This window comes from Carcharodon carcharias, chromosome 13 (genome assembly GCF_017639515.1).
Source record: "Carcharodon carcharias isolate sCarCar2 chromosome 13, sCarCar2.pri, whole genome shotgun sequence".
Lineage (NCBI taxonomy): Eukaryota > Metazoa > Chordata > Chondrichthyes > Lamniformes > Lamnidae > Carcharodon > Carcharodon carcharias.
Genome location: NC_054479.1, coordinates 140,317,853 through 140,331,849, shown reverse-complemented (window position 1 = coordinate 140,331,849; position 13,997 = coordinate 140,317,853). Strand labels below are relative to the sequence as shown.

At 43.6% G+C, this 13,997-nt stretch overlaps 1 protein-coding gene across 1 annotated transcript in view; it reads right to left on the bottom strand.

Moving 5' to 3' along the window:
* Positions 1-13,997, bottom strand: part of camk1da (calcium/calmodulin-dependent protein kinase 1Da) — a 426,293-nt gene that overhangs the window by 48,082 nt on the left and 364,214 nt on the right. Inside the window, exon 7 of the mRNA XM_041203439.1 lies at positions 737-849. Coding sequence (XP_041059373.1) covers positions 737-849 — 113 coding nt within the window. The remainder of the gene's footprint in view (positions 1-736; positions 850-13,997) is intronic.

Genomic DNA, 13,997 nt, shown 5'->3' with positions numbered 1-13,997 from the left:
TATATGAATGTGCTTAGTGCTAGAAGTGTTTGTGTGCTAATATTCACACAGCGGAGTTTCAAGACGCAGGGTTTTACTGAGTGTGGATGGTGATGCAACTCACACAGCCAGCTAAATCAACACTGCGGCCACAAGAGAGCAGACGCTGGTCCTCTCTGATGAGCGATTCACTTCCTGACAATTTTCCACCATCTACCAGCCCATAGTCAGCAACTTGATGGAATATTCATCGCTTTGCTGGATATTCCAGCCTCAAGAAACTTGACGTCACCCAGGAAAAAGCAGTCTACTTGATTGGTGGCCCTGCCATGAACTTTAGGATGCATCCACCCTGAACCACCTGCACATTGCTTTACTGTCGCTTGCGCTATCCTACGGGATGAACTGCACCAACTCTCCAAGCTTGGCAACATCTCCGAGCTTGAGGGTCTTCAGCACCGAAGAGCACAAGAGCCACAAGGTCATCGTCTGAAAATTGCCCTCCAAACCACACACAGTCCTGACTTGGATATATACTACTATTCCTTCATAGTGCCATTCTTTCACTGTCATTGAGTCAACATCATTGAATTCTCTACCTAACACCTTTCTGGAGGTGCCATTGCCACAATGACAAGTCAAGGAAAAGATCCACCATCATCTTTTCAAGGCAATGTGTGGTAGACAATAAATGCAGCCTTTCCAGCATTGCCCACATTACGAGAGCCAATTTGAAAAAAGATGCCCTGCAACGTACCAGATTCAGAGATGTCATCCCAGTATGGACAGTCAAATTCATATTCTGCCTTTAATATCTGTTCGAACAGTCTGGAGTCATTTTCATCATAGAATGGAGGGTATCCACATAATCTGAAGGGAGAAATATAAACATGTATTAAAACAGTTAATAATAAATGTGTGCGTTTCTTTATCTTTATCAAACTAAATACCTAAATCATGTGAACTATTACAACAACAACAAAAATGGCTGGAAAAACTCAGCAGGTCTGACAGCCTCTACGGAGAGGAATACAGTTAACATTTTGAGTCCATATGACTCTTCATCATTATTTGCTTTACGAAAATAAAATGCAGCGAATCTTTGCAGAGAAAGGTCGTGAAGCTGATTCCTGTTGTTGGGGAGCTGAGTTTATGAGGGAAGAACACTTAAAGGCATCATCAAGAGGAAACCTAACGAGACACACCATCCTGCCTTGGAAATATATCGCCGTTCCTTCACTGTCTCTGGGTCAAAATCCTGGGACTCCCTTCCTAACAGCACTGTGGGTGTACCTACATCACAGGGGCTGCAGCAGTTCAAGAAGGCAACTCACCACCACCTTCTCATGGGCAATTAGGGACGGGCAATAAATGTTGGCCTAGCCACACTCTGTGAAAGAATAAATAAATCAGGGAAAAATACAAGTTGCTAAAGGCAATGGGAGAAGTTAAATCCAAATGACTCTTTCAAGTTAAGCGATGATTGCTGGGCAATAGAACGTCGTTATAAACAGTAAGTTCGGAATTATGTTAAATATTCCTTCCTCTAGATATGGTGAATGGTCTCCCAGATTAGACATTGGGGGTAAAATGTCTGGAATCATCAAGAGGCACCCAGGTACCACAATGGGCAACATAGTTTTCCGTTGAAATTGGTGCCAGTAATTTGTGATTTTTGTAAAACTATACACCTATAAACAGATTTCAATTAAACTCTATTGAAGACAATGGTTACGTCACCTAATTGAGGATGTCTGTTTTCAGGTAGACAGGCTCAGATTCTCCATTCTATTAATAAATTGTCCGTCGCTGCTTCAGACACCATCTGTCTCATAGTAAGGACCTTTGTTTAAATATTTTAATTTACTGCTGGCGGTATTTAGAAATTTAAGACCTGAAGTAAATTTGAAATGCCACTTTACCTGGAACCTTGCCCTGCGAGGAGAGGCTTCCAAATGTTTATCGGCAAATAAAAGAATACAGGGAATTTAAGTACCTGAAGCGTATTTAAGGGGAGGCGGTGGTATAGTGGTATTGTCACTGGACAAGTATCCCAGAGACCCAGGGTAATGCTCTGGAGACCTGGGTTTGAATCCCATCATGGTAGATGGTGAAATTTGAATTCAATAAAAAAAAATCTGGAATTAAAAGTCTAATGATGACCATGTCATTGTTGTAAAAACCCATCTGGTTCACTAATGTCCTTTAGGGAAGGAAATCTGCCAGCCTTACCTGGTCTGGCCTATATGTGACTCTAGACCCACAGCAATGTGGTTGACTCTGAAATGGCCTAGCAAGCCACTCAGTTCTCAAGGGCAATTAGGGATGGGTAATAAATGCTGGCCTAGCTGGTGATGCCCCCATCCCTTGTATGTATTCTCCTTCAACAAAAACAAAAAAAGCTGGAAAAACTCAGCAGGTCTGCGAAAGAGTGCACTCATCTCCCTGAGGCTAAGTACCTCAGGTAGATCGGCGCAGAAATCAAAAACGTTAAATGTAGAAAAATAAAACTTCCCTGACATGTCTCCTCATGTGACACTGTCACACGAGTTGGGACATGCCCATCATTTTTAATTAAACTTTTATTACACTTTTTAAAAACCCTCATGAAACCTCATCCCACCCGTGGATGAGGTTTGATGCTTTTTCTAATTCCCACCGGGGGTCCTGGCCTGTCCGCTGACCTTAAGGTTGGACGGGCAGGTCCTTTAACGAGTTCAGTTACTTTTTAAATGGCCTCAATTGGCCGTTGACAGGTCGGGAGACACACAGCTGATTCGGCCGCACCCCCGCCGACCTGAAAATAGAAATGATGCGGACGTTGGGAGTTCCGCCCGGCATCATCTCATGTCACTTTACGCATCGGCGAGTGGGTCCCGCCTCCCCGCTCGCCAACCTCAATATCCTGCCCCATGTGCTATGGCATTTGAACTCTCCAATAAGATTATGCCACGCAATTAACCACAGACATTCAATGCTCTCTTTTTACATAAATATTATCAACTGAATCAAATAGTCAACCCAAACTCAACTCGACTGCAAACATGAAATATCCCTTTCCATGTTGAATAATCTCAGTTAAAAAAAACCTATGCAGTCTTCATTTCTTCAACAATTCTCTGATTTACTTGAAGTTCTTTTTCCAACTTTGTAGCCTCCCTTTTGGAAGGCGTTGACTTCTGTTAACAATGGACACCAGCATCCTTCACCCCAAGTGAACGCTTCTCTAGTTTCAGCCGGGACAGTGGTCAGTAAGTTGCTTGACCATAGGAATGTAGGAATAGGAGAAGGCCATTTAGTCCTTCTATCCACTTTCTAGCATGGCTCATTGGAAAGTGATGAGGAGCAGAAACCTTGTTGGTCCTTAACGCAGGGCACTGCGAGTCCAATCGTCACCCCCATATTGTTGCTTCATTTGAGATGAGTTGATCAAAGAGCCTGCAGGTTAAATTTGCAACCTATCCTAGTTTCAAAAGCTCATAAGCACACACAAGTAGAAGATTAACCTACTGAGCCATTCAAGCAGTGCAAAAATAATGCATTAAAAAGATTTGAGGGGAGTATGAAGATGCCCATGTTAAAGAGTTTATAAGTAAAGCAGAAAGGACAATGATGTTTTTTCTTGCCTCCTATGCATATAGAGATACCAGGGAAGACAATTTAATGTCATTTCATTGTTCATCAGATCAGTTGAGAGTGAAAAGAATCATTATAATTGGGGCAAATACTTTGCTAAAATTTTCTAGAGATGTCTGAAACTTAAGCTTCAAGTTGAAGGAGATTAAAAGAGAGATTCTCTGGGTGAAAAACAAGATCAGTGGTGCATGCTCACACACGGTTCATCATTAATGTTTTTTTTTGTCTTCCACTTTTGCCTCTAAAGAACTGCACAGTCAAAAAAAGTTGTTTTTAAGAAGACAAATGTCTCATTTCAAATGAGGTTCCAAGAACTAGTATTGCCCAGAGCTGCAAGAGATCAAAGGTAATTGGCCTATATGTAGAATATTATGTTGTGGTTTGAGGCATTAATCCAAGTCTGGAATGTAATAAGATTATTTTTCTCTCGTTAACCTACAATAGTCCATATATAGGAAAAAGAAAAGCAAGACTTTTTCCACCTGGCACTGGAAACAGTGAGTGTATGGCCAACACTTGACTGAGACAATAATTTTACAAATTGTACACATACCAGAAGTATATTTGGATCTAAACCTGCAATTATTGCTCAAGAAAAATATCAAGTAACTAAAGTTAGATAGCTGAGTAATATAATGATATTGATAGAATGGCAAAAACTACGATGTAGAGCTTAGCTAGTTCTAATTTTTAATGTTGATTTACTGCTAATTGTTAGAGGTTTTAGAACACATATATACATATATATTTGGTCTTTAGCCAAAAGTTCTCTCTCAGCCAACAGCACAAGAACAGATTATCTAGTCATGATCACATTGATGTTTGTGGAAGCACAAATTGGCTGCCACATTTTCGACATCACAACAGTAACTACACTTGGCTGTAAAGAACATTGGGACATCCTGAAGACATGAAAGCAGCCATAAAAATGCAAATCTTTCTTTGGGTGAAATTTAATGTCACCCCCATGGCGCGTTTGATGACAAGGGGGGAATTAAATCGGGTTGGAGTGTGCGGAGTGGAGTCTCTTCCGCCATGCTACTTCTGTCCCAATTAAGCCTGGAGTGAGAAGGCTTGTGGACTGAGGCCCTTAAGTGGGAAAATAATACTCTGGCATTAACCCAGCGGCAGGCGGGCCCTGGGGGGGGGGCGGTGGAGGGGGATACTCGCCATGCAGGAAGCCCGAAAAGCAAACCTCCGTGTGTTTGCTCGCAGGCTCCCAGGAGGGGTGGGGCCCCTCATTCAAAGGCGCTCAGTGCCTGATTGAGGGACCCAGCATCAGCTAGGAGGAGACCTACTAAAAGCCTGTGTTTACTGCCCAATCTTCAGTGACCCTCCCTCCTGCCATCACTTACCTGTGGCCTGGGTCCATCGATGATCCTGGGCCTCAGGTAGGTGCATTACCAGCAGCAGCCACCACCTCCCTAGTGACGCCGCTGAGCAATGAAGAGCTGCCTGGCTCTAGTTTAGGGTTGTCAACCCTCCTGGAAAAGCCAGGAGTCTCCTGGAATTGGCATCAATCTCCTGCTGGCCAAAGAAAGCCTTGCATATTCCATTGACATCATTGAGTGAATTTGGTCCACAAGTATCATCAGCCCTCAAACCTGGAAGTAGTGACCCACGGCACTGGCTAGGAAACGTAGGGCAAGACTGTCCACACCCAGCTGCCGCCAGGATCTTCCGGTCCCGCCGCAAGTCAATGGGCTTCTGGCTGGGGCGTCGCCTCAGTCATGGCGGGTCCCACCCATGATAGAGCCGGAAAATCCCGGCCACAGTCTATCTGTGCACGGGGGAGAGTGAGGAACTGAGTAGCGAGCGGACTACAACTCTGAGAGGGCATTGCGGCTGTGGCAGGGGGGGTGTGGGTGTGACTGACTTGTCAAGTGAAACACCAGAAGTTGAGATAAAGGGTGAGAGTAGCTGCTGGATACGGCTGTGACAGAGGGTAGGCAGCACCTCAGTTGAGGTGGAGGTTTCATTGTCACTGATGTTTCCAGTATCTATTCCTCACCTCCCCAAATATTACGCATTGCTGGCTTCCTGTACCATCACTTCTGCTGACGTCTCCCAGAAGGTGCCCAGCCCAAGTTCTCACTTGGCAGCCCACCTCAGTGCTTTTGTTTTTATTAGAGTGATTTACAGCATATTGTAGTTTACTACAAAATCAGTTTATAAAGTCTTGAAATTTGATCCTGCTGTCTTCTAGGCATGTATTCTAGGTATACATGGGCATAGATTGGGGAGGTGGTGGCACAGTGGTATTGCCAGTGACCTGGGGGCCTGGGTTTGAATCCCACCACAGCAGATAGCGGAGTTTGAATTCAATAAATATCTGGAATTAAAATGTCTGATGATGACCATGAAACAATTGTTGTAAAAATCCTTCTTGCTCACTAATGCCCTTCAGGGAAGGAAATCCAGCCTACATGTGACTCCAGATCTGCAGTAATGTAGTTGATTCTTAAAATGTTCTTTGAACAAAGGCAATAAATGCTGGCCCAGCCAGTGATGCCCACATCCAATGAATAAACAAAACTCTCTAAAGCATATTTCAGTGCAGTTGAAGGGTGGTGTTGCTGGGAAGTGTACCACCTTCCTAGTTCATGTAATAAAATGACAATTAGTAATAAAAGCAAAATACTGCAGATGCCGAAAATAAACAGGAAATGCTGGAAAATGCCCAGCAGGTGTGGCAGCATCTGTGGAGAGGGAAACAGAGCTAACGTTTTGAGTTTGTGTGACTCTTCTTCGGAACTGGAGAGAAGTAGAAATGTGATGGGGTTGACAAAGTGGACAGGGGCAGGTGGAGCAAAATCAAAGGTCAGGGATAGTTTAGAAGGGTGGGAGGTGGGGGTGATTAAATGCCAAAAATGTCATGGGACACAGGACAAAGGGATCGGTAATGACAATATTAAAGACATTGGTCCAGGTTAGGTGTTAATAGCAGAATAAATGTCAGCACTGTCTGAAAGCAAAAGCAGAAGACAAGATACAGACTGACAGTTGGGGGAAAAAAATTCAAAATGGAGGACTGAGCCAATCTGCCTGCATGACCCTGGCCTTCTGGTCGCTTGCCATTTCAATTCACCATCTTGATCTCATGGTCACTCTTCTGTGCTTGGCCTGCTACAATGTTCCAGTGAAGCCTAATGCAAGGTGGAGGAACAGCACCTCATCTTCTGATTAGGCACTTTAGAGCCTTCCAGACCCAACATTGAGGTCAACAACTTCAGACCATGAACTCTCTCCTCCATTTTGTTTTTGATAGAAAATGGGAGTCAGTCAGGCCCTGATGCTGGAATCAGGCTGCATTTACTCTCTGAGTGACATTTTCTGAAACTCTGGTTGGCGCCCACATAGGGCGAAATTTAATGTAAGTGATGGAGGTCTTGCCCGCTGGCTGGATAGCTGGTGAGAGTCCCATGTTGTCTTTTTTAGGGAAGGCCCACCCACCGAATTAACTGGGTAGCAGTGGGTCTTCCCCAGGATCAAGGACCCTGGGAGTGGAAACACCACCAACACCAACCCCCCCACCCCCCCCCCCCCCCCCCCCCCCCCCCCCCACACGATCACCACCACCCACAGGAGCTGCAGGCCAGTCAGAGGCTGGCAGCTGTGCATTGCTTGGCAGCGTCACTGGGGAAGCAGCAGCTGTAGCTGGCAATGCACTGACCTGAGGTCCAGGACCCCTAGGGACTCAGGGACAGGTGAGTGACAGCAGCAGGGGAATCGTGGGCAAGGAGGCATGGCAGCAAGGGCAAGGGTTGGCTCTAAGTGGGCCACCCCTTCCCGGTACAGATGTGGAGCCCGGCTTTAATAAAACCATGCGCCCGGAAATGGAATTTTCAGATTTCATCTCTGATCTCAAAAAGGAAAGCTCGGTTTACAGAAAAATACCCCACAATAAAACCCAATGCTCTTGAATGCATCTTCCCTTATATATCCAACCAGCAAAATCATTTTTTCATGAGGTTCTCCATTTGACATCCTCCTTTGGGTAGATTTGAAGTATTCTTTGTATAAACTGTGTACAAAGTTCAATAAATTAAAAATAAAATGCATTAAAGACATTAATGTCAATAAAACCTGAAGGCCAACATTCCATGAACAGTCATCATATGGTGCACATTACATTGTGCAGTGCCATTTTCTACAGAAAATGTACAATATGAAGTAATTTACAATATATCAAGCTTTCAAGAAGAATGAAGGTATTTATTGTAATCCAAAGGCCAGGGAGTACAAGTGTTGCACAATTGCAAACCGATGCCCAGAGTTTCAACTAAATATATCCCATGAATGGGCTAAAAACATTTTAAGGGAATTGTGCTGTTACACAATAATAGGAAAAGATTGCTCCATTTCAGTAGGAAAAACAAGGCAGCATCAGTCATGTATTTGCCAAGCAACTCAGTTAATTAAGGCAAATACCACTGCAACAACTGTCCATTTTCTCCGGTGACGTTTATATCCTTTCAAAAAAAAGGAGCGCATTTTTCAATACTTGCCAATGTTGGCAACAAACTGGCCTTGACTGTCAGGGATGGGAGTACCCTGCTTTCTAATCAAACAAAGTTGTTCATAATTAATAATAAACTAAGGAAAATATACTCAAATGTGACTCGGATGGTTTGAACATAGTGGTTCTTAACTCTATTTTAATGATTACTATTAAAGAAGAATGAATGAAAATCTCAAGTGATAACTTTTGAGAGTATAAATTCCTATTGCTACATTTAGAATAGAATTTCCTAATCAAAACCTCTGATTATACCCATTCTGCCACCACTGGCAGGAGTGTGTCATTACAACATGACAATTTAACATTGACAAGAGGCGGGATTTTCTGGCCCCATCATGGCAGGACCCACCGTGGGAGATTCGGTGGCCCAGCCATTGACCTTCGGCAGTACTGGACGATCCCAGCGGTCAGGAAATCCTGCCCAATCTCTACTATGGACCTGGGCTTGAAGTATAAAATGAATGCAGGAATGAATGAAGCGAATTGATATAGGGAGTGACAAGGTATTGGAGGTGTTGGCAGGCTTAAAAGTGAACAGATCTCCAGGTCCGGATGATTTGTGTCCCAGACTGCTGAGGGAGGCAAGGGAGGAGATCGCAGGGGCTCTGACCCAAATTTTTAATTCCTCTCTGGCCACAGGGGAGGTGCCAGAGGACTGGAGAACAGCTAATGTGGTTCCGCTGTTTAAGAAGGGTTGTAGAGATAAGCCAGGGAACTACAGGCCAGTGAGTCTCACATCAGTGGTAGGGAAACTATTGGAGAAAATTCTGAAGGAGAGAATTTATCTCCAATTGGAGAGGCAAGGTTTGATCAGGGATAGTCAGCATGGCTTTATCAGAGGGAGGTCATGCCTAACAAATTTGATTGAATTTTTTGAGGAGGTGAGCAGGTGTGTAGATGAGGGTAGTGCAGTTGATGTAGTTTATATGGATTTCAGCAAAGCTTTTGACAAGGTCCCACATGGGAGACTTATAAAGAAGGCAAATGCACATGGGATACAGGGTAATTTGAAAAGGTGGATTCAAAATTGGCTTATTTGTAGGAGGCAGAGGGTGATGACAGAAGGATGCTTTAAAGACCGGAAGCCAGTGTCCAGTGGCGTACCACAGGGATCTGTACTCGGTCCCCTATTATTTGTCATTTATATAAATGACATAGATGGCTATGATTATAAGTTTGCAGATGACATAAAGATTGGCCGGGTGGTTAACAGTGAGGTTGAGTTTCTTGGGCTACAGGAAGATATAGATGGGATGGTCAAATGGGCAGAAAAGTGGCAGATGGAATTTAACCCTGAAAAGTGTGAGATGATACACTTTGGAAGGAGTAATTTGACAAGGAAGTATTCAATGAACGGCATGACACTAGGATGTTCCGAGGAACAAAGGGACCTTGGCGTGTGTGTCCATAGATCTCTGTAGGCACGTTAGTGGGGTGGTGAAAAAGGCATATGGGACACTTGCCTTTATCAATCGAGGCATAGATTACAAAAGTAGGGAGGTCATGTTGGAGTTGTATAGAATGTTGGTGAGGCCACAGCTGGAGTACTGTGTGCAGTTCTGGTCACCACATTATAGGAAGGATGTGATTGCACTGGAGGGGGTGCAGACGAGATTCACCAGGATGTTGCCTGGGATGAAACATTTAAGTTATGAAGAGAGGTTGGATAGACTTGGGTTGTTTTCGTTGGAGCAGAGAAGACTGAGGGGCGACCTGATCGAGGTGTACAAGATTATGAGGAGCATGGACAGGGTGGATAGGGAGCAGTTGTTCCCCTTCGATGAAGGGTCAGTCACAAGGGGACATAAGTTCAAGGTGAGGGGCAGGAGGTTTAGGGGGGATGTGAGGAAAATCCTTTTTACCCAGAGGGTGGTGAGGGTCTGGAATGCGCTGCCTGGGAGGGTGGTGGAGGCGGGTTGCCTCACATCCTTTAAAAAGTACCTGGATGAGCACTTGGCACGTCATAACATTCAAGGCTATGGGCCAAGTGCTGGTAAATGGGATTAGGTAGGTAGGTCACGTGTTTCTCACGTGTCAGTGCGGACTCGATGGGCCAAAGGGCCTCTTCTGTGATTCTGTGAAAATGTATGATCTTAAAATGGGTGTTGAATTATACCGAAATGCCTTTGCAAATTTTATCTGCCATTCTCTAGCCCCAGCTTCACCTGAACTCTACACTCGCTGTGACTCCTCATGTGCAGTGTCACAGGGGGTCAGTGAACATATTTAATTATTATTAAGTGAAAAGAACAAAACAATTGTGGAAATAAAACAAAAAATGTTGAAATGTACAGCAGGCTGATCAGCATCTGAGAGAGAAGGGGAGTTTACAAAATGGCATACTGATGGAAGGGTTCCACTTCCTTGCGGCAGTAATCTGCCTCCCAATGTATAACAACTAAGCACTGTTACTGGTCTCACCAAACAGAAATTTGGCCACAGCAGATCAGCTGCTCGTATTCCAGTTGCCCAGAGATCGACCACCAAGTATCCTGAGTGCTTTTTAAAAAAAAAACATTGTCTACTTGCCCTCCTGTTTAATGATTTGTGTATCTTTGTCCTTAACACAGAGTGACTCCTCCCTTCCTATTCCAATTGGGCTGATGCCAATTGTACTTTTTAAAGGATGTGAGGCAACCCACCTCCACCACCCGCCCAGGCAGCGCATTCTAGACCGTCACCACCCTCTGGGTAAAAAGGATTTTCCTCACATCCCCCCTAAACCTCCTGCCTTTTTGCTTATTTAAAAGGTGGACTTTGTTGAACCAAAAGATGGCTGCTACAGGTCACCTGGTTCACAAGTTGGTTACAATTCCTGAAAATTTCCAACAGCAGTTACAGGACCAAAGCTCAATCCTCATCCTTGCGGAATCTCACACCTCTCATTGTGAGGACACAGTATAATCAAGGAAACCAGGGACCGGTGAACGACCATTTGCCCAGCCTGGTCCTACAACAAAGGGAGAGCCATCAAAACTTGTTATGCCTGCAGAGGCACTAATAGCCACCACCAATCTTCTAAGATGAATAATGAATTTTGACTAGAGATGTAGAAACTGCTTGTTAGTCTGCAACTGACTCATTAATGGGAAACATCACGTGACCTAATCTTCTGGCCTTTGGAAAATTTTAATATTACACTTTTAGGCTTGCAACTTAGTCTGCTGTTCAAACTCCAGCCTGCAAACATCAAAGCAGGACTCCAGGCTGACCAAAGCTTGCATCAAGTTAAAAAGGCATGTGGGATCTGCACTTTGTAAATAGAGACATAAAAGCAAAGAAGTTATAAAGAATCTTTACAAAACACTGGCTCGGCCTCAACTGGAGCATTTTCTCCAAGTCTGGGCAACACAGTTTAGAAAGGGTGTGAAGGCTTTAGACAGGATACAGAAAATATTTATGAGAATGGTTCCAGTGGTGAGGGGCTTCAGTTATGTTAACAGGTTTGAGGATCTGGGGTGAGAGAAGAGGAGCTTGAGTGGGGATTTGATAGAGAAGTTCAAAATAATGAGGGATCTAAACAGAGTAGAAAGGGACAAACTGTTCCCATTGGTGGAAGGGTCGAGAACCAGGTGACAACATGTTAAGGTGATTGGCCAAAGAAGTATCAGTGATATGAGGAATTTTTTTTCACGCCATGAGTGTTTGGAATCTGGAATTCACTGCCTGAGAGTGTGGTGGAGGCAGATTCAATTATGGTTTTCAAAAAGGAATTGGATAAACTGCTGAAGGTAAAGAATTGCTGGGCTACAGGAAAAGGGCTAATCTGAGTGGGATTAGCAGAGTTACTCTTGCAGAGAGCTAGCACAGCCCAATGAGCTGAATGGAGGCCATTCAAAAAAAGGAAAACCAGTCTGCAGCAAACAGCTTATATGTTTTGCTATTTCTGCGATTTATTTATTCTTTTGCTCTGGGCAAAGATCCCATTAAAGGCCCATAACCAACAAATCCCTGGAGCACTGACTCACAGAGCACAATAATAGTTTTCAGAACATTATAGAGAACAGCTAAAACTGTGCAACAGGTGAAAATACACATTGTAAAAATACTTCCATCCTCTCCATTCAGTAATACTTGCATACACATTCTCTTTCGAAAGTATTATAAACTATGAGAAGAATAGTGGCATACATCAAAAGGACACAGACAAGCTGGAGGAATGGGTTGATACGTGAGTTATGTTTCTAAGACATGAACGAGATATAAACTGTTTAAATCAAACTTTGCCTTTTTGCTTTTTTGAAAGGTGGACTTTGTTGAACCAAAAGATGGCTGCTACAGGTCACCTGGTTCACAAGTTGGTTACAGTTCCTGGAAGTTTCTTATTTTCTAAAATAAGTATTTCTTTACCCACTTTTGTGCAGATTAATTCACACACAGAGTTGTTTGTGAAGAAGTTATATACTAGAGACCTTTTCGCCTTGAACTTGCGTTGTGCCATATTGCCAAGCTGGAGCAGAGTGGTACCAAAATAGCCGAATTATATTAAAGTTGTCAGGGACTTGATAAGGTATGATCTAGATTGCCTCAATGTCATAGAGTGCAGATTGATGTCTGTAACTTCCTCACAAACAGGATATGCTTCAAACCTTTTCGGACTGCCCCCTCTTCTGATGGGGAATGGTCCACTGTTTGTTGGGAACGTGAATGAAGGATGAAGGAACTTGAAATGCAATGCAAAAAATTCTATTGATATATAGTTTTATTTCTAAAATTAAAGGCAATTAAAACATGTTGGTGGGAGATGTTTTAGAAACATTCTGACATTGAGTGGAGCAGAGCCTAATGTTTGCACTTTCACATAAGTTGGGCTACTGTTTTCGGCTAATGCAAAATATTAAATGCAGTGTGATGAAATCGATAGTTTTTGGGATTTTTTTGCCTATGTGCTTTGGTAAGTTAGCACTTGTGGGAATGATTGGAGATGGTAACAAGGTTGATACATTTTATCCTGCCTAAGAACAGGGGCGGAATCCTGTTGAGAGATATCGCAGGTAACAGGTCAGTTCAAGGGTCAGTGAACAGCAATTTGAGAACTGTTAGTTGGGAGTAGACGGAGAGGGGAATCAGCTCCATGCGGTTGAAGTGTTGCTGAGGGGACTGGGGTTCAGAAGCCCCAGAAGCCTCTGGTAGGTCCATGCTGCTAAGTGTTGGGGTTCAGAGAAACCCACGAGCCGTATTTGCTCAGCTTGGCTGGGGAAATTGGGGCTCAAGGAAGCCCGAGGGCAGTCCTGGTACCAGCGTGGCTGAGAAGCTGGGACAGTGCCTGTATTTAGATGCTAGAGAACGCAGCCTAGCCATCATGGGGGAACGCAGTCTCAGTAGTGTGTCAGCTCAGCTGGAAAAGAAGACCAAGAAAAATGGACCTGGAAGCAGATTTGAGAGAAATTTGCAATAGTGTGCCTTTTGGATTAAGATTGTACCCGTAGAATCCAAGTAGAGTAGAGCCACTGGCAGCTGGGGTTCAGGCTAGCTCTTTCAAGGGGCGGAGCAAAAATTCCTCATGAAGAAGAAAGAACTTTAAATAATTTTTATGACTGCAGTGATGACTGACATCTGGGTAGGTTGATGAGAAATTCATGGTATCTGTCTTGGCTATGTCTACCATTTAATGTGCAGTCTGTGTGTGTTCAACCACTGTTTGCCTGTTAATTCATGTTTACCTCAGTAATTCCGGATGTTTGAGTATAAGATAGATAATATTGACTGTTTGCTTTGTTAACTCGTTTACAGTAAACTTTCTTCTGTTTGTTTAAAACCATGGAATCTTGTGGCTTTATTCTCTTCGCAAGTAACTAGAATTTTAAATTTTGTCTACTTTAACAACTGGATCATGACAAAATTTAGACATCTCATCCAG